Source organism: Erpetoichthys calabaricus, chromosome 4 (assembly GCF_900747795.2).
Source record: "Erpetoichthys calabaricus chromosome 4, fErpCal1.3, whole genome shotgun sequence".
Taxonomy (NCBI): Eukaryota; Metazoa; Chordata; class Cladistia; order Polypteriformes; family Polypteridae; genus Erpetoichthys; species Erpetoichthys calabaricus.
Genome location: NC_041397.2, coordinates 231011995 through 231031289, shown reverse-complemented (window position 1 = coordinate 231031289; position 19295 = coordinate 231011995). Strand labels below are relative to the sequence as shown.

Here is a 19295-nt window from a genome sequence, read left to right as displayed (position 1 = left end):
GTTTAATCCTAAGCAAATATGTCCCAAAACACTATTCAAAAATTGGAATTCTTTAAAAAAAAAGTATAAAACCAGAATATTCAACACAGAAAACAAAATACTTACAGAAACACCTAGAAATGAATGATACCCAACTCCTGAGCCTTCTCAGCCAATTTAAATAATCTGAGGGAGGGTTTAGGAGTGGTGACATCAGGATGCATCTGCCTCCTGGAGCTCCATCCAGAAATTACATTTAAATGGACAGTACACAATTATAAAATCACATATGGGATCCAAAAAAATAACATATAGAAATAAAAAAAACAACAACAAAACATAAAATACACTTAACTTTGAACAGATATACACCAAATGAACATAATGAAATAAAGAGCTGCTATAAAGATAACATAAACAAAAAACTTTGTGCATGTGTGTAGTAGTGGAATAGTAATTTCCTAATTTCTTATTGTTGGTTTCTGCTTCTTATTTCAATTCTTGGCTTATGATTTTTAAAACTTACATACTTACATACAAAAAGGGCCTGAAATGTATGTATGCAACTTTTCATGTAAAAGTCAGGATTTATAAAAGAAAATTTGACAGAAGAAATTGCATATCTTTATGGCAACTCTGACCAATATGCATGCAACATTTTGGAGAAACTGGGAAATTACAGCATCCTTGATCAAGTAGTGCAATGCAGCCAAATAAGCTAAATGATGACTAACATGAATATTAATTCATATTATTGAGCCATTATTGTAATATGCATTGATGTAACTAAGCAGCTTACAGAAAGAAGATGTCTCATCTTGTGTCTTGGTGTGCTACCAATAACCTGGTCCCCAATACCACCAAGATAGTGGAAATGGTCATTGAATTTCGCAAACAGCAGTCACAACCACTCCCACTAGAAATTAATGATTCTGCAGTCATATGGTGAAATCCTTCAAATTTTTGAGTACAACTTTCACAAACACTCTCAGCTGGGACATTAACACCACTTTCATCACTAAGAAGGCTCAACAGTGGTTGCACTTTTTATGCCAACTAAAGAAATTAAATATTTCTCAGACAATCCTAATACAATTTTACAAATCCATTATTAAAACTGTAATCTTATTCTCCATTGTTGTTTGGTTTGGTTCAGCATAGGCACACTCCAAAAATAAATTATAGGGTGTTGTGAGGTCTGCTGAGAAAATAATTGGCTGTGCTCTTCTGCCTGTTGCAGACCCGTATACATCTCGTGTTACTAACTATGTCAAAAAGATCACCAAGGACTAATCTCAAACCAACAATTTTGCCTGTCTTCTTTGTATATTCATGTGTTCTGTCATTCACTGTATGAAGGTGTGTATGTACACTTGCACATCTCATTTATACAGTGCATCCGGAAAGTATTCACAGCACATCACTTTTTCCACATTTTGTTATGTTACAGCCTTATTCCAAAATGGATTAAATTAATTTTTTTCCTTAGAATTCTACACACAACACCCCATAATGTTAATGGGAAAAAAGTGTACTTGAGGTTTTTGCAAATTTATTAAAAATAAAAAAACAGCCTTTGCTCAATACTTTGTCGATGCACCTTTAGCAGCAATTACAGCCTCAAGTCTTTTTGAATATGATGCTACAAGCTTGGCACCCCATCCTTGGCCAGTTTCGCCCATTCCTCTTTGCAGCACCTCTCAAACTCCATCAGGTTGGATGGGAAGTGTCGGTGCACAGCCATTTTAAGATCTCTCCAGAGATGTTCAATCAGATTCAAGTGTGGGCTCTGGCTGGGCCACTCAAGGAAATTCACAGAGTTGTCCTGAAGCCACTCCTTTGATATCTTGGCTGTGTGTTTAGGGTCATTGTCCTGCTGAAAGATGAACCATCGCCCCAGTCTGAGGTCAAGGGCGCTCTGGAGTAGGTTTTCATCCAGGATGTCTCTGTACATTGCTGCAGTCATCTTTCCCTTTATCCTGACTAGTCTCCCAGGCCCTGCTGCTGAAAAACATCCCCACAGCATGATGCTGCCACCATGCTTCACTGTAGGGATGGTATTGGCATGGTGATGAGCGGTGCCTGGTCTCCTCCAAACGTGACGCCTGGCATTCACACCAAAGAGTTCAATCTTTGTCTCATCAGACCAGAGAATTTTCTTTCTCATGGTCTGAGACTCCTTCAGATGCCTTTTGGCAAACTCCAGGCGGGCTGCCATGTGCCTTTTACTAAGGAGTGGCTTCTGTCTGGCCACTCTACCATACAGGCCTGATTGGTGCATTGCTGCAGAGATGGTTGTCCTTCTGGAAGGTTCTCTTCTCTCCACAGAGGACCTCTGGAGCTCTGACAGAGTGACCATCGGTTTCTTGGTCACCTCCCTGACTAAGGCCCTTCTCCCCCGATTGCTCAGTTTAGATGGCCGACCAGCTCTAGGAAGAGTCCTGGTGGTTTCGAACTTCTTTCACTTACGGATGATGTAGGCCACTGTGCTCATTGGGACCTTCAAAGCAGAAGAAATTTTTCTGTAACCTTCCCCAGATTTGTGCCTTGACACAATCCTGTCTCGGAGGTCTACAGACAATTCCTTTGACTTCATGCTTGGTTTGTGCTCTGACATGAACTGTCAACTGTGGTACCTTATATGGACAGGTGTGTGCCTTTCCAAATCATGTCCAATCAACTGAATTTACCACAGGTGGACTCCAATTAAGCTGCAGAAACATCTCAAGGATGATCAGGAGAAACAGGATGCACCTGAGCTCAATTTTGAGTTTCATGGCAAAGGTTGTGAATATTTATGTACATGTGCTTTCTCAATTTTTTTATTTTTAATAAATTTGCAAAAATCTCATGTAAACTTTTTTCACGTTGTCATTATGGGGTGTTGTGTGTAGAATTCAGAGAAAAAAAATGAATTTAATCCATTTTGGAATAAGGCTGTAACATAGCAAAATGTGGAAAAAGTGATGCGCTGTGAATACTTTCCGGATGCACTGTAAGTGTACTATTCTGTTACTTTTTATAAAGTTTTTTTTTTCTATTTTTAGCTTTTGAAAGTGGTGAATATGAAGTATAGACTCTGTTTTAGTTCCCTTCTAAGGGGGCCACCTCTGCATACTTGCACTGAAGAACCTTTTTGGTTTCCAGTTTACATTGGCAACCTATTGTCACTTTTCAGGGAACTGGCTGACAGGACAGGAATATTTCACTTCACCATACCGGCTGTGCTGGAAGCCACTAATCATCCAATGAGGTGCTGAAGTTTTTGTATGGTTTGGTTATACAGTACATAGATAAAACATAACTTGTTTTGCCAACATAAAAAGGCATTTTGCCGCAGTGTTCAGTTTGCCTAATGTAATCAGGGCAATTTACTGCACTCATATTGCAATAAGAGCGCACCTAAGGATAATGAAGCTGCTTAATGTTAACCATAAGCAGTTACATTCCACTAATGCATAAGTCACTGGGAATGCCAAGATGAGACCGACAAACTTTATTGCTTGGTGGCCTGGGTCAACCCATGATTCATTTATTTTGAGGCAAAGCAGCTTTGGCAGATGTGATGATACTGTTCTTGGTGGCTAGCCTGTTGGTAAGGTAAGTGTGTGAGCTGTCTGTTTTTAATATGGCCTATACAAAGCATTGTAACAGCAATCATATCATTACATCTGCCGGGTAATATTGGTTACCCTACCTGCTAAGTTGCTGACACTTTACACCTTTCCTGAACTCTCAGATTGCTCAGGAGAGGCAGTACAATTCCGTACATGCTGTTGTGCAGCTTTTGACTTGATGTATCAAGAGGGAGGCTACTCTTTCAGCCGATAAAGTTCTGCAGCATTGTGATTACACATATATGACATTCATTAGCAAAGGACAGGTAATGTTCCAGGCACCAACACATACTCACAACTACAAGATAATTGTGATTTATGAAGGTAAGTTACGGTATGTGGAAATGGGCATATAGGCCTACCAGGTTTCATAAATCTGATTTTTTTTTTGCAATACACATATTTTCATGCTCGTGTCAGTGCAAGGTTTTATAAACGAGACCCTTGGTCATTTCCCTTCATTAAGTTTACCTATCCTAGTTTAGGGTTTATTAATAGATTTTTCAATATATTTAATGTACAGTTTTGCGCATTAAAGTAGATTTTAAAAATACATCAACTTGGTATTGAAAAAAAAGAAATTACAAAAAAAATTGACCTTTTTCAAATAAACTTCATACTTGTCTTGTTGTTGCTCCAGTACTTCTTCCCATACCCATCAAAAACTATTTGACCATCATGATTACTGCCTTAAGAATTCTTAAATCTATCCGAGATTTTTGCAGTCTGCTCTGTTTAGTAATGGGATCAGGCCTATTGATTTGCAACATTTTTACACAAGTACTTTTTGAGATTTATAATTTATTTAAATATACATGTAGTTACACATGGAGGCACGCAAATGCATGCACCAGGACACGCACACAGGCATTCACACTCAGAGAAATGTATAAGCAAATTTACCTGGGAGCTTATTTGCCCTATCAGAGGACATGATGGATGATGAAGAGAAAGAAATGAACATACAGACACATACTGTACATGCACATACGGATAGTTAGAGGTGGACAGACATTAAACCACCCTTGTGCCAATCTGTGTACGTATGTAGGTTTACTTCTTTTGACACACTTTGTTTAGTTTCAAATTGAAGTTGTGCACTTCATTCCATTACCTGTTCATCTGAATCTACTGTATATTTATCTGCGTACATAATTAATGTTATATAAGTTAATGCACTTAATTGTATATGACAGCACAGTAGAACCGTTTGTCAGCACTTTGGTCAGCGGCTGTTGAATGTAAAGTGCTTTATAAATAAAGTTGACTTGACTTTGTTGTATTGTGAAATCTTACGTTGAGCGATTACCCCTGGTATGACTAAAGTGAAATTTATATGGAAATTGTGTATATAATATTCCAGACCGATTTTTTCCAAGCTATGAAACAGACTATCAACAAACGTTGGGGACCGCAGCGAAAAATTCTGAGGATCGCAAAGCACGTGGACTTCGTGGGGGTTATTCTATTAGCTGGCGATCAGGATTGAACTCTCAATTGACGTGAAAATGCCGACAGCGCATCGGATATTTTCGGAGACTTTCCGATAAGTGACGACCGCTGGCGAAGGCGGCAACAGAATGTTCGGGAATGTTCACGAATTATGACGACTGTTTCCGGAAACCAGCCGGCTGTAAACGGACCAATTGCATGGGGGAAGAGAGACGGAGAGGCAGTTTTGTTTGACCTCGTTGGTTACCGGCAGGTCGTTTGCAGGGAACGTGGTTTACAAATCTCTGCTAACGTGTGTCTGCACTTTAAAAATAATTTAACTTGTATATACTTTTTTGTGTTGTATACGTATCCGGTTAATCAAAACCATGTCTTTGCTTTGTTACAACAAAGGCTGCGGGCAGCGCTTTGATCCAGAAAAGAACATGGAAGGTAGGCAGAAAAGATATTATTAAAAAATGAACAGGAGATCTGTTATCATATTAACTAAATTGACACGTAATCTGTTTTATTGTTATTTGGATAATTTAAATTAGACATGTTCATTGATGGATGCTGGTGTTGAGATGTTATCTATTAAAGTGAAAAACGTGACTGCATGTTTATTGTAAAACTTCGCAGATTGGTGGTGAGCAGTGGGTTATCTATAGGACTGACAATATTATTTCCGCAATTAAATAACTAATTACGTTATTATTACTGTAAAATGTTGAATTAGCTTGATGATGTTTTGGTAGCCGGAAGTGTTTCTGGAAATGTCGCTAGTTTCTCTTTCCGGGCTTCCAGTATGGCTGATACAGTAAATGTGGCCGGTCTGAAGAGACAAAAAATAAAGTGTTACAGTACTAAGATATATCCCATTGTAATAAGTTAGAGGGCTTAGTTATCAAGCAAAATGCCTCCTTTAAGTTGACAACAATATTTCTTACTGTTCTGACCATTAAGTAAAAATATTATGATCAGCAACTTCTGAATGCAGTCTTGCATGGTTCGGCAGTAAATAGCAACACTTCGTTTAGTTATTGTCAACGTTGTTGCTTTTATCAATTTCTTTTATCTTAAGGACTGGAGTCAGATGGAGGAAAAAAATAAGGATTTATTTATCGTATCGAATGATATAGGCGTCACCTTAAACAGAAGCTTATAAATTGTGTTGTCTTGCAGCTGTGTGGAAATGTACTGTAAGAATTGGAGGCAAAGTACTATTTACTAGTAATACAGTATGTTTTTACTTGTATAGCGCTTGTGCTTAAAATTTAGGTACTCTTCAATATTTCAAGCTTTTGTCTTTTAGAGGAATTCCAGTTTTGTTGTATTTATTTTCTAATTGACCAAACTTTTTCAGCACCTAACTTTGAATGAAAACAATGTTAAGGTGGTCATTGCCGAACACTAGAGACGCCCTCAAGAGATGAGAGTATGCTGCTAGATCGTAATAAGAAGGCTTGAAAATTAAGTATTTCTAAGTTGCTTGTTTATCGAAATAAGTTCTTGATTTCTTTCGGTTTTCTTTCCTAATTGTGTCTGACTACATTTATTTTGATTGTCAGCATAATTGTCGGGTGTCACTCAACTCTTCCTTTTAAATAATTTGTGTTGATCTTTATGATGAATATAATAGCATCGATTTGCTTCGGTATCGCTTTGGTAGTGGTACTGAGATACGAAAGGTAGTACCAAATTTAAATTTTTAGTACCGAGCTGACGCTAGTGTGTGCCTTTTCTATTCATGAACATTCAGCTGAACTCTGCCATTTGAGGACATCCGACAAGGTGTAGAATCAGTGATTAATAGAATGAGATGCACATGAGCCAGATTTAACTTGTCATAAGAGAAGGTCTAAATACTTGTGTAAATTTGATTTTTCAGTTTTTTATTTTTCATAAATTTGCCAAAAAAATCTAATATCCTGTTTTCACTTTGTCAGTCTAGGGTCTACAGTGTTAGTTCATGATATAAAAAATGACTTCTAAATTATTTTAGTATAAGGAAGCAACATAACAAAATGTGGGAAAGTGAAAGGGTGTCTGAATACTTTCTGATGGCAGTCTGTCAGTGGGAATTAAAGTGTCCTGAGGTTTGTATTTTATAGGCAGTTACAAGCATGTTCAAATATGAATGGAGGCTTCTCGTGTTCATGTGTTTAACCAGTCTAATAGACCCTCAGTTTTCATTAACATAGTCTGCAGTTATTTTCTTTGGGGACTGGGTTGTCGGCAAGTTTGTTTTTTGTGTTTTGTTCAAGTGGGTTTCAAGTGACAGATTGGGTTTAAAAAAAAAAAAAAAAATGGACCTTATTATTTGGTTTAAAAAAAAAAAAAAAAATAAATAAAATTGACCTTAATCAGTGTATTAGAACTTCTTTATAGTTTGTGCAGTTCTTACTGTCAAATACACTGCTTTGATTCCCACAGTGATTATAGTATTTGATGCTGAAGAGTAAATGACAATTAAATATGAACAAACCCAAATACATAAGTTGGAGAAGTTTATTTGATTAAACTGTTTGCAAACAATGGTATTGGGGATTAGATTATACGTTTGTTTCATTTTAAATTTTGTTGACAGATATAAAAAAATTATCGTTCTCAAATTAAATCGACATAAAGGCAAGGCAATATAAATTACAAGTAAAAGCTTAATACCCTTTAAGATAGTAAAAAAATATAACATCAACACCACCCTTCTACATGCATATAGGTATAACACTCTGCTACAGTAAACTACGCCATCCTTTTGCCAGGTTACTCGTCAGTTTATCAGGAATTGTATGCAGCAGTTGAGTGGTATTGTTTATGCACACACTGCCAGAACTAGTTTGCAGAATTACTGTCAATTCAGTGTATATTGCAAAGCTTGTCATAGCCATCTCATAGTGAAATAAGTGAAGGGCTAATACAAATGAAGTTTATTTGGTATACTGTAATGTGTTTATTAGCTAGCAGGTCAAGCTAACTATAAACTAGCCAGTTAATGATGAAAATCGGGACAGATAAAGTAATTGTATATTATAAATCTATTTATTAATGGCACTTCATATTTAAGGTTCATCACCGTGAATGCAGATTATTTATGGGATATATTGGGTTAAATAATACAAGTATAAATGTTAGTATATGAATACTGCAGTATTTTGTTCTCAATAGAATTTATTCATATGTTTATTTTCATTAATGTGCTTGACATAAAATTAAAACCTTTTTATTTATTTATTTTTTTTGCTTCTTTTTTGTGTTTATTTGAAATACAGATCTTTCTAGGGTACTTTATTTCTTGGCTGAACATGGTTTAAAACTAAATTAACAGAAACCAAGTGACTCAAAATATTGTATGTTCTCTTGTGAAATAATTGTTATCATAAGGATATTTTCAACATTCTAATGTGGTTCATTTAGTAATTAAATAATTGCACTTTATGTAGAAGAGAATTTAAATCTTTGAATTCTTCATTTTTTTTCCAGATGCTTGCACATATCATCCTGGTGTTCCTGTTTTTCATGATGCTTTGAAGGTATAACTGGATTTTGTTGAGTTTTTTATTGTGTAAAATTAAGAATACCACTAAGGGCTCATCACTCACTTTTGAAACTGGTTCCCAGACTTTGACTAAGCTTAAAATATGGTTGCCATTTTTAACAACGTATATTTGGAGTAATTAACAGTGCTATGTAATTATGTGTCATTTTATTAATGAAACAATGATGTAAAAATATGTGTAAAACCTTAGTTAACCAAGCTAATTTCTTTTTAGTTTGTTTTACTTGCTACTTGCTTTACAGCATTTTATTCAGAAGTAATATCACTTAACATGTCTGGGGGAAAGAAATACAATTTCAGGCATTGCTTATTTGTATACAAAGTACTGCTAGTAGAACACTTATTTTCATGTTGTTTACAGATCCTTCAAAAATGAATCCAGAATGTTTCTTCATCTGTTTATCTTACTTGGCAGCAAGTTGCTATGAAATACTTCCTTCATTTGTTTAATGTGCTTGGAGTGTGACTTCACCAAGGAATCATTTTTATTTTCTTACTTTCAGCAAATGAAAATAAATTGCCTAAACTATCAGAGTTTTTTTCAGTAAGCCATCCCTGAGCCCAACAAAATTAAGTCTTCTTACTTATGGTAGCATTCTGCCATCTTAAAAGCCTAAAGCCCCAGGTCACAAAAACATAAGCAACAGTATATGGATTCTTAACAGTTTCATCAAATTAACACTAATTTAAGTATTTTTAACACAATACAGTGTTATATATTTTAATTATACATATTCTGCATAGAACATGTCATGTAAATGAAAACATGTATCAATCAATCCTTTGCATATTTTAATGTTAAAATAAGTCTAGTGACAGAATGAAACTTGAATGATGTCAAGTGAAGTTATTTTACTGAGAAATTCTGTTTGACAAAAACATCTTAGGATGCATAATATTCTTTCTTTTCTAATTGAGTGAATTAAATGCTGCACTAGACAATCTTTTTGCTTTGTAAACTCTTGTGTTCTCTTAGTGCTGCTGAAAGAATGAGGAAATGCCATTATTAGAATGTCATTACTAGTGTATCGGTACAGTGGGCTTTCTCCCTCTAGGCAATGGTGACTCTGATAGGTAGGTATGCAACTGCGATGCTACAGAGCTGCTCCAAATACAAAATTCCTCTCAGTTCTCTTGCAGTGTGTTGGAATGAATTGCTAGCAGAGGACTTGGAGGAACTTACTCCTAAGACGCTTGTGCTTGTCATCTCTGCCCACTCACCTTCTGTTTTATGTCTAAAATATCCAGGAACATTTCTCTTATTTGTTCCTTTATTAAATTTCAGAAATATCTATCATTTATCTTTTGTTCAAATAAAAAGAAATACAATTATCACTAGAAAAAATATAGGCATTTAATATATTTTATTAACATTGTCATACTTTAAAGAGGCAATCCAAGTAGGAGCACATGTGAAAACAGCAGTTTTTACTTGTGTGAGATAAAGGTTGTTGAAAGTCAGCATGTTTTGTTTTGTGATATAATCTTAAATGTCCATATCAAATATGTAGTGTCAAAATTTTTTGCTTTATTTCCATCATAGCTGACTTTTTCCTGTCACATGTTGCAGTGGAACTTCATTCCTCCAAGACACCCCAGTGTACCATGAGCATATGTGAGGACCCCTGTACACAGGCCATGATATTTACTATCTTATATTTTGCTGCAGTATTGTGCGCTTATTTTTTAACCTACATTTATTAACAAATGCATAATGCTGTTATGCTGCCTGCATTTTTTTATAGAGCATAATAAATACTTAATGGGATATTTGTAATATATTCTATATGGTTTATTAAATATGTAATTGTTATCAGTGCCAGCATTTCTTAATCATAACATACTTAAAGGAATAAATAATGACAGATAATTGCCAAATACAGAATTTGGCATTTTTGGACATTTTTAAATAACTACAATAGCTACCTGTAATTCATTGTGTATTACTTTTTAAATTAAGTACAAAATGATTAAGTATTTATGGAAGTAAAAAATCTAAACAAAATCTTAAAATGCAGAATTAGTTGGTGCAGACATTTTTTCGTAACTTAATTACAGAAGATAATTCATTGTCCTCTGGATTCAGCATTGGAACATTTCCATAAGCAATAGGCACATTTAATACAAGTGGAAATGCAAATGCATTTTCTTTTCACATCTGAGGTTTAAGGTTTCTTTATTTAGTCATGTTTTACACAAGAAAACATGAAATTTGCCTTCTCAGTTGCATCTAATAACAGACAGAATGAAATAAAACAGACAAATAGAAACAAGAAAGGTTAAGGTAAGGCAGTTAGATAATACATATTTACACCAAAAAAAAGGTTACAGGATATATATCAAAACCTTAATCATTATCTCCGATATTTCTTATGGAAAAGTCATATGGCACTAGGAAGAAAGGAGTTTCTGGAGCGATTTGTGTGGGTTTTCAAAGCGACTATCCTTCCTGATTTACTGAACTTTAGTTATGTCATCAGTTAAGATGATTTCCAGTTTCTTTAACATTGCCCTCTGACACACACTAGTCAGATCATCTACATCAGCCCCAATAACTTTAGCTGCATACTCCGTAATCTGCTGGAGTTTTTTTGAGTTTTAGTTGGTCAGACTATTAAACCAGGCAATGAAACAAAGTGATCACAGACTGGATCATACTGCGATGAAGGACAACATGAGGTCCTTGTCTACTTTAAATAGTTTGAGTTTATGGAGGAGAAATAAGCGCTGGTTGCATTTAGAGAATATTTTTTTTGTTTGTATTCCAGTTAAGATTGTTATCTAGGTAAGTTTCTAAGTATTTATATTCAGTCACTATTTCTACCTCCTCTCCCAGAACTACAATACTGTAGATGAACATACAGATTTCTGTCTCCTAAAATCAAATAGTACTAGGGGGTTGTACCGTGTTAGCCATTATGAATGTAGAGAAAAGCCAAGCAAAATGACACCTTTTATTGGCTAACTAAAAAGATTACAATATGCAAGCTTTCGAGGCAACTCAGGCCCCTTCAGGCAAGATATAATCCTGAAGAAGGGGCCTGAGTTGCCTCGAAAGCTTGCATATTGTAATCTTTTCAGTCAGCCAATAAAAGGTGTCATTTTGCTTGGCTTTTCTTTAAAATCAAATATAATTTCTTTGGTCTTTACATTCAGAGTGAGAATTTTTATTGCACCAGTTTACCATACAATCCACTTGATTTAGATAGTGACTTTCATCCTCCCCAGATATGTGTCGTATGAGCATGGTGTCATCCGCATACTTGATAATGGAGCAGTGGTCATTGTTCTGTTTCAGGTCACATGTGTACAGAGTAAACAGTAATGGTGATAAGACACACCCCTGCAGACTTCCAGTGTTTGAATGAATAACTATTGAAAAAGTGTCCTGTACTTTAACTGTCTGTGAACAATTTAAAAGAAAGTTTTGAATCCATAGAGTAATAAATGGGTTTACATTCATACTGTTCAATTTCCCAATCAGTATATGAGGCTGTATGGTATTGAACTTTAAAGAAAAATCCAAAAATAGTGCTCTGACATATGAACCAGGCTGATCAAGAAAGGTGTAGATTTGATGTAAGATAACAAGCAGAGCATCTTCCACACTTCTGTTTGCACAATAAGCAAATTGATTGTTGTCTTGAAAAGACTTTGTCTCTGTCATTAAAATGTTTTTCACTAAATGTTCAAAGAGTTTTCATTGGAATAGATGTAAGTGCCACTGGTCTGTAGTCATTTAAACAGCTTGGCCTAGAAACCTTAGATACAGGGGTAATGATTGATTGTTTCCACAGATTAGGTACAATACCACAGGTCAGAGACCAGTTAAAAAGCAAATGAAAAACTGGAGGAAGCTGATTAAAGCAAGACTTTAAGAGCCGACCTGATATGCCGTCTGGTCCCACTGCACAGTTTGTTTTGGCCTGCCGCAAGCCTTTCTTCACTTAAGTTAAACTGAACCCCATCACAGAAAAATTCCTGGTGTTTTTATAAAGCATCTCCTTTATTTCTGTATTTTGGGTGCTGTAATCACTTGTTTCAAATCTGGTAAAAAAAAAAGTTATTCAGTTTATCTGCTAAAAGCTTGTGGTCTTTGTCAGCTGGAAAATTCACATTCTTTTTAGAGCCCAGTCCTGTAATTGTTTTTAGTCCCTTCCAGACCTGCTTTGGATTGTTATCATTAAACCACCTCTTGATTTTTTTCCCCATACATCTTTTTATTTTGTTTAATTAACCTGTTAATCCTTTGCTGTAAAATTTGCTTATCTTCTATCTTATTTTCTTGATGTGCATGTTGCTTTTCCAATAGTAATGCTTTAACCTCTTTAGTGATCCATGGCTTACTGTTTGGGTACAGCTTGACAGTTTTTTCCTTAATGATCATAGACTCACAGAATTTCATATATTCACTGACAGTGTAAGTGGCCTCATTCAGTGACTGTGAGGATATCAGCACATCCCAATTTGTACTGGAGAAGCATTCCTGCAGTTCCTCTACATTGTTCTTGCACCAGTTTTGTGTTATTCGTATGGCTGGTTTTTCTTGTTTCATGTTTCTGTTTGTATTTCGGGAGTAGGTGAATAACGATGTGGTCAGATGCACCCAGGGCTGCTCTGTGATGCGATATGTAGGCACCAGGGACGTTTCCATAACACTTGTCCAGAGTTTTGTCCCCTCTAGTGTTAATATTCACATACTGATGGTAATTTGGTAATACTGACTCCAGATTGCATAAATAAAAATCAGCCATCACAAGTTTGAAAACACCAGGGGCCTCATGTATAACGCCGTGCATAGAACTCCTACTATAACATGGCGTAAGCACAAAAGCGGGAATGTGCGTATGCACAGAAAAATCCAGATGCAGGAATCTGTACGTACGCAAACTTCCACATTCTTCCGCTACATAAATCCCGATCAGCGTGAAAAGTAACGCACGCGCCTTCAGTCCTGCCCCAACTCCTCCTAGAATTACGCCTCTTTGAATATGCAAATCAATATAAATAGCCTTCTGTGAAAAGACAATGGGAAAAGCACAGGAGAAAATATAGGAATTTCAGAGAATACCAAGTGGAGGCAAAGGAAAAACGTACTATTTGTTGGTTTAAACAGTGGTATAATCAACAAAAGGAAGTTGATCAAGTGACAGAGTGTCGGAGAAACTCGAAAGCTCAAGTTCACAAAGTCGCACAGTGCCCGAAATTAAATAGAAGTCACATATCAAAGTCGCTGTGAAAAGGCGAGTCGTAGCCCAGACAAAAAAAATAGGCACACAGTGGGGGAAAAAAAGCACGAAATGTCAACTTTAATCTCGAAATTTCCACTTTAATCACATAGTTTATTTTGCCATTAAAGTAGAACATCATAAACTTCATCTTAAAATCGTTTAATTTACTAGTTTCTCAAATCCCATTGTAACTAAAGTAGCACGTTAAATGCTTTGTTCTGTATTTAAGGTTCTATGTGCTCTGTGTGTGAATCACTACCTGCTTCTTAAACGGGCTTTCTTTTTCTCCGACAGGACACATAATCCATTACATTTATGATATTACAGCTGTCTGAATAATTAAAATACTGAGATGTATACGTGATATCTTTTTCATGATGATAGGAATGAAAGCAAGTTATTAAACATGGGAACACGGTGGCGCAGTGCTTGTTCATGTATCTACGCAAGAGGCTTGCTGCGCCATGCGCGACCTTCGATGAAATAATTTATTACAGAAGTACTGTCTCTTTCAAACGTACTAACCTCCAATTCCTGTCCTTACTTTTCTTTCTCCAAATACCCAATCGCCACACAATCAGCTCTGTAATAGACGTGAAGCCATTTGTAAGCTTAGAATGCCGATTTTTCAAAACTTTTAAGGAACATTGAAATATCTTCGTAGTACATGTTTAATTATTCTATCCGTCTATCCTTCCAGTGTCGCGTCAGCACCAGCAAGAATACAATGCAATGCAGGAACAATCCCTGAACTAACTAGCGCTGCGGCACCGTGTCCTCACATGTTTAATTATTAACAATACAGATTATTTAAATGAAGTTAAAGTTTTATCTGTATAATATAAAAACATATTTTGCTGCTTTTCATCTTAAAAATGAAATCGTCATCATATGTAAATACGCACTTTATAAAGTGGCGCAGGTTGTGCAATATTATAACTGTAGTGCAAGTTTACAGTGAGGTAATTGTACTTATAAGTACAAACAGTTCTACAAGGAGCACTTGATGGACTGATTGAGTGCGTTTATAGTTCTTGGGATGAAACTTTTTCTAAACCGCGAAGTCCGTACAGGAAAGTCTCTGAAACTTTTTGCTGTGGCTCAGGCAGCGTCTGCTTCATGCTGTATACTAATAATTCTCTTTCCAATTAGCTGCTGCTGTGATTCCCCACTCAGATACAGTGATATAAATACTCAGAGTGGTGCAGTGAGAGTAATTGCTGTGGCAGCCCTTAACGGGAGCAGCTGAAAGAAGAAGAAGAAGATGCATTGAGAGTAACAACGCTAAAGCAGTTATGGTATTTGGAATACTATGGCTATTCCCTGGACCATTATATTGCTGCAGGTTAATTACAATCAGATGCATTACACTAATAAACAATATGCAGTTAGTTTCAGTGTATTTATAAAGCCGCGTCAGGAATGTGGATCTAAGAAAGGAAGGGTGATCACACAGGAACAGTAGTACTGCTTTGACGCTGGTTGCCGCCAGTCTGCAAAACCGAGCGGAGAAATTGCATACGCCAGGGTATGAGGTACCGTGGAAATGTGCGTGGCTTTACGCCAAGTTTAGGTTTTATACATTGCGATTTGAGCATGGAAACGTTCGTGCGTAACATTTTTGTGTGTACACACCGTTTATACATGAGGCCCCAGGTGATTTGGTTTCTAGTTTATGAGCAGTTTCAAGAATCGATTCAACTGCTGCTACCACATCAGCATGCGGCAGAATGTAAACGACTATCGCAAATAATTGATTAAACTCCTGTGGTAGATAGTATGAGCGAAGTCCGACGGTGAGTAGTTCAATATTCGGCGTGCAGATGCACTCTTTTTCAGTGATATTCCTGCACCACCTTTTGTTAATGTAAAAGCAGACCCCCCTCACCCATCTGCTTACCAGAAGCTGGATTTCTGTCTTGCTGTACACCAACAAATCCATCTACTTCGACTGCTGTATCCGAGTCTGTATTCTTAAACCAGGTCTCCGTAAAGCACATCAAACAGCTTTCACGGTACTCGTGGAGGTATCGCACAGATGCTCTCAGCTCGTCCAGTTTGTTTCGCAAGGACTGTGCGTTGCTCATGATGATGATTGGCAAAGGTGTTTTGAAACTTCTCCATCTCAGAAATACTCGTCGTCCACCTTTTTTTTGCTTTCTGGGTTTCAAAGATTTTAACTTGTCTGGTATATTAGTAATACTCTGGGTATAACTGGTAGCTGGTCTCATTGATAGCAGCGCATCTCGGCTGTAAATGAACAGCCCGGCCACACACCTGGGATTTCCTGCACAGGTAGTGCATTAATGTCCCATTGGATTCCAAAGGCGATAACGATCAAAAGTAAGAAACTTACGCAAATGTTATAAAGCATTTTATGGAAATCACTACTTGCAAACTAGTAAAAGAAAACAAAAAGAAAAATATTTTACACAATTTAAGGACAAAAAAGCAGGTACAAAACACGGAGAGATGCAATGAGAGGTCTGCTACAGTGCAGCGACCGGAAAGGGTCTAACAACCAAGTCAGTAGAAACAACAAAAACTTTGTGTATCTCTGTGGCAGAAGGGTGGCCAGTCCTGACACCTGTGCAGTTGTAAAATGTGAACAGCAGATGCGTGTGAAGTTGAACTACCATTCCCCTCGTTAGACTGTCAAATCTTTGCCTTTGAAATAAAACGCATAAGCTCATTGATACATCTTCACCTCCAGGCTGAGAATAAAAAGTTCACCGACAGCATTTGTTCAGGAATATGCCATTCTACTCATGGCTTTGGAAATAAGAGTGTTGCTGTTGTGTTAGGAGAAGAGTGTCAGTGTGTCAAATTTTCAATATGCTAAAATAACCTCTGGCTAGGGATCTGTGCACAGTGAATCCTCATCAGCTAATATTGCATTGTTTAACTCAATATCTCTTAATGGCAAAGCATTGGTGCTGTCAGAATTCATTTCAGAGTCCAACTTAATGTGATATGTTTAACAGAAACTTGGCAAAAACCACACAACTTTGTCTTTTACAGAGGTGATACAATTCAGATATGTTTACTTCTCGGATGCTCGCAGCTCAAGACAAGGGTGTAGGGGTCACAGTAATTGCTAGATTGGAGTTTAGCATCAAAATAATCTCAATAGACTGTCCATTATCCTTCGAATGTCTGGTTCTTAAACTAATAATGAAATCTGGTCAGTCTTGCTTATTTTTGTCTATTGTCCCCCAAAATACAATGGGTCTTTGTTATCTGATCTGACTTACTTTTTAACTCACTTAAGTTCCCTTTCCCAGAGTGTCATTCTTCTTGGCAATTTCAACATCCATATTGACACTCCTACATGTAAACTGAGGAATGAATTTCTGTCCTTACTGGACTGTTTTGACATGGTGCAACATGTTGATTTTCCTACCCACGTTGGTGGTCATATATTGGATCTGATCTGCACATCTGGCTTCTCTGTTGGCAGCACTGATTTGGGACTGTCTGATCATAAAGCAGTATTTTTCACTGTGTCGTTACCTTTACCACCACTTACAGTAAACATCAAATTTCTTTTAGAAACCTTTAACACAGGAGTCTCCAACCTTTTTTCCCCAGAGAGATACTTTTACAAAATGAAAATGGCAGAGAGCTACTCGTGTTTTCTAACGTTTTTTCTCATAGCTTATTTCAACCCAAACAAACTGAATAAGCTTGTTTTGCCTGAACGTTTAGAAAATGATGGTGTCCAGAACTCACATTTTGCATTAAAACATCACAAAAAATATTTAGTTCACCTGCAAGCGCATTTTGTATATCTGTATGCATTTTCAAGTGTATCCTCACACTATTGAATTAAAACATGCATGCTGTCAAAACAAAACAATGCAATTACAAATACACAGATGACTTATTCATTTGTCATTTTGTTACATGTCACTGTTTCACTTCACAAGAGTATTCATATGTATGCATGTGTGATGTGTTTTTTAGTTAGTTAGATGACTGGCACTGCATGGAGTCAACAAGAGCAGCAGGTGCATGGTGGAGTGTAGCCACTTAGGTTCACTCTTATGGAGTAATTTAAATGTTCATCTGTCAGTCTTGTTCTGAACTTTGATTTCATGACATTCATGTCAGAAAAGGCAGACTCACAGAGGTATGTAGACCCAAACAAAGCAGACATTTTCAGAGCTGCTTGGTGAAGATTCTTATAGTTATCTGGCTCTACTAAGCTCCAGAAATGCTGAGAATGCTGTTGAGACTTTAACTGCACATTATTTTGAAGGTTTACTAATATATAATATATAAAATCCAATGTCTCTCTGTCTGTATGTCTATCTGCTTTTCACGAGAGAACTACTTAACGGATTTAGATTGGGTTTTTTTCTATAATTTTAGAAGTTTGGTGTCATTTTTGATTCCTCCCTTTCTTACTCCAAACACATAAACCACATTAAGAACCTTTCTTACTTTTACCTCTGTAACATATCCCATGTTTGTGTATTACTCTCCTTTTCTAATGCCCAGAAATGTGTCTATGCTATTATCACATCCCACACTGATTACTGTAACTCCTTATTGGTAGGTGACCCATCTAATTACATATCACAGTTACAGTTGATTCAAAACTTGGATGCAAGAATCCTTATACGAAACAGCAACAGCAAGCACATAACACCCATCCTACTTTGCCTTCACTGGCTTCCAGTGTCTTACAGGATTGAATTTAGTGAGAAGTCAAGCAAAATGACACCTTTTTATTGGCTAACTAAAAAGATTATTAGAATATTAAATAGAACTTAAAATTCTATTAATAACCTACAAAGCCTTAAATGGCCTTGCACTGGACTGCATCAGTGACAGTATCCATCACTATGCTCATGTTTGCCCACTAAGGTCCTCTGATACTGGCAAACTTGTTGTGCCCCACACAAACCTGCACTCTATGGGTGACAGGGCCCTCAGCTGTATAGCGCCCAGACTTTGGAATGTCCTCCCAAAATGAATTAGATCAGCTGACTCCATTCATTCTTTTAAAAAACAAATTAAAAACTCAACTGTTCAGGAAGACTTTTAACTACCCTGACATTCCAGATACACCGAATAATTTGTGTGTGTGTGTGTGTGTGTGTGTGTGTTTGTTATATCACAAATGATGTTATTTGTTTCAGGTATTACTTTAAGTATTGAACTTCGTATTTTACTCCAGTTTATTTTTTTTCTTTATTCTATATAATGCTTTATATATCCTGTATTTATTTGTTTAGTGTTCTATGCAGAAAATATGTGTATCCAATTACAGTGGAACCTCGGTTCACGAACGCCTCGGTACACGTACAACTCGGTTTACGACCAAAAAGTTCGCCAAACTTTTGCCTCGGTTCACGACCACACACTCGGTATACGAACAAGCCAGTTTCCCTTTTGGTTTGTGCACGCTGATGATTTCCGCACGTGTTGCATTGTTCTCAGTCAGACGTGAACTGCTGTACTGCTGCAGTG

General features: G+C 36.7%; 1 protein-coding gene across 1 annotated transcript in view; it reads left to right on the top strand.

Annotated features, from left to right (window-relative positions):
* The first annotated feature begins 5227 nt into the window (after positions 1 to 5227).
* Positions 5228 to 19295, top strand: part of chordc1a (cysteine and histidine-rich domain (CHORD) containing 1a) — a 29194-nt gene continuing 15126 nt past the window's right edge. The window contains exons 1-2 of the mRNA XM_028800420.2: positions 5228 to 5480; positions 8511 to 8560. Of these exons, the coding sequence (XP_028656253.1) occupies positions 5417 to 5480; positions 8511 to 8560 (114 nt within the window). The 5' untranslated portion in view covers positions 5228 to 5416. The remainder of the gene's footprint in view (positions 5481 to 8510; positions 8561 to 19295) is intronic.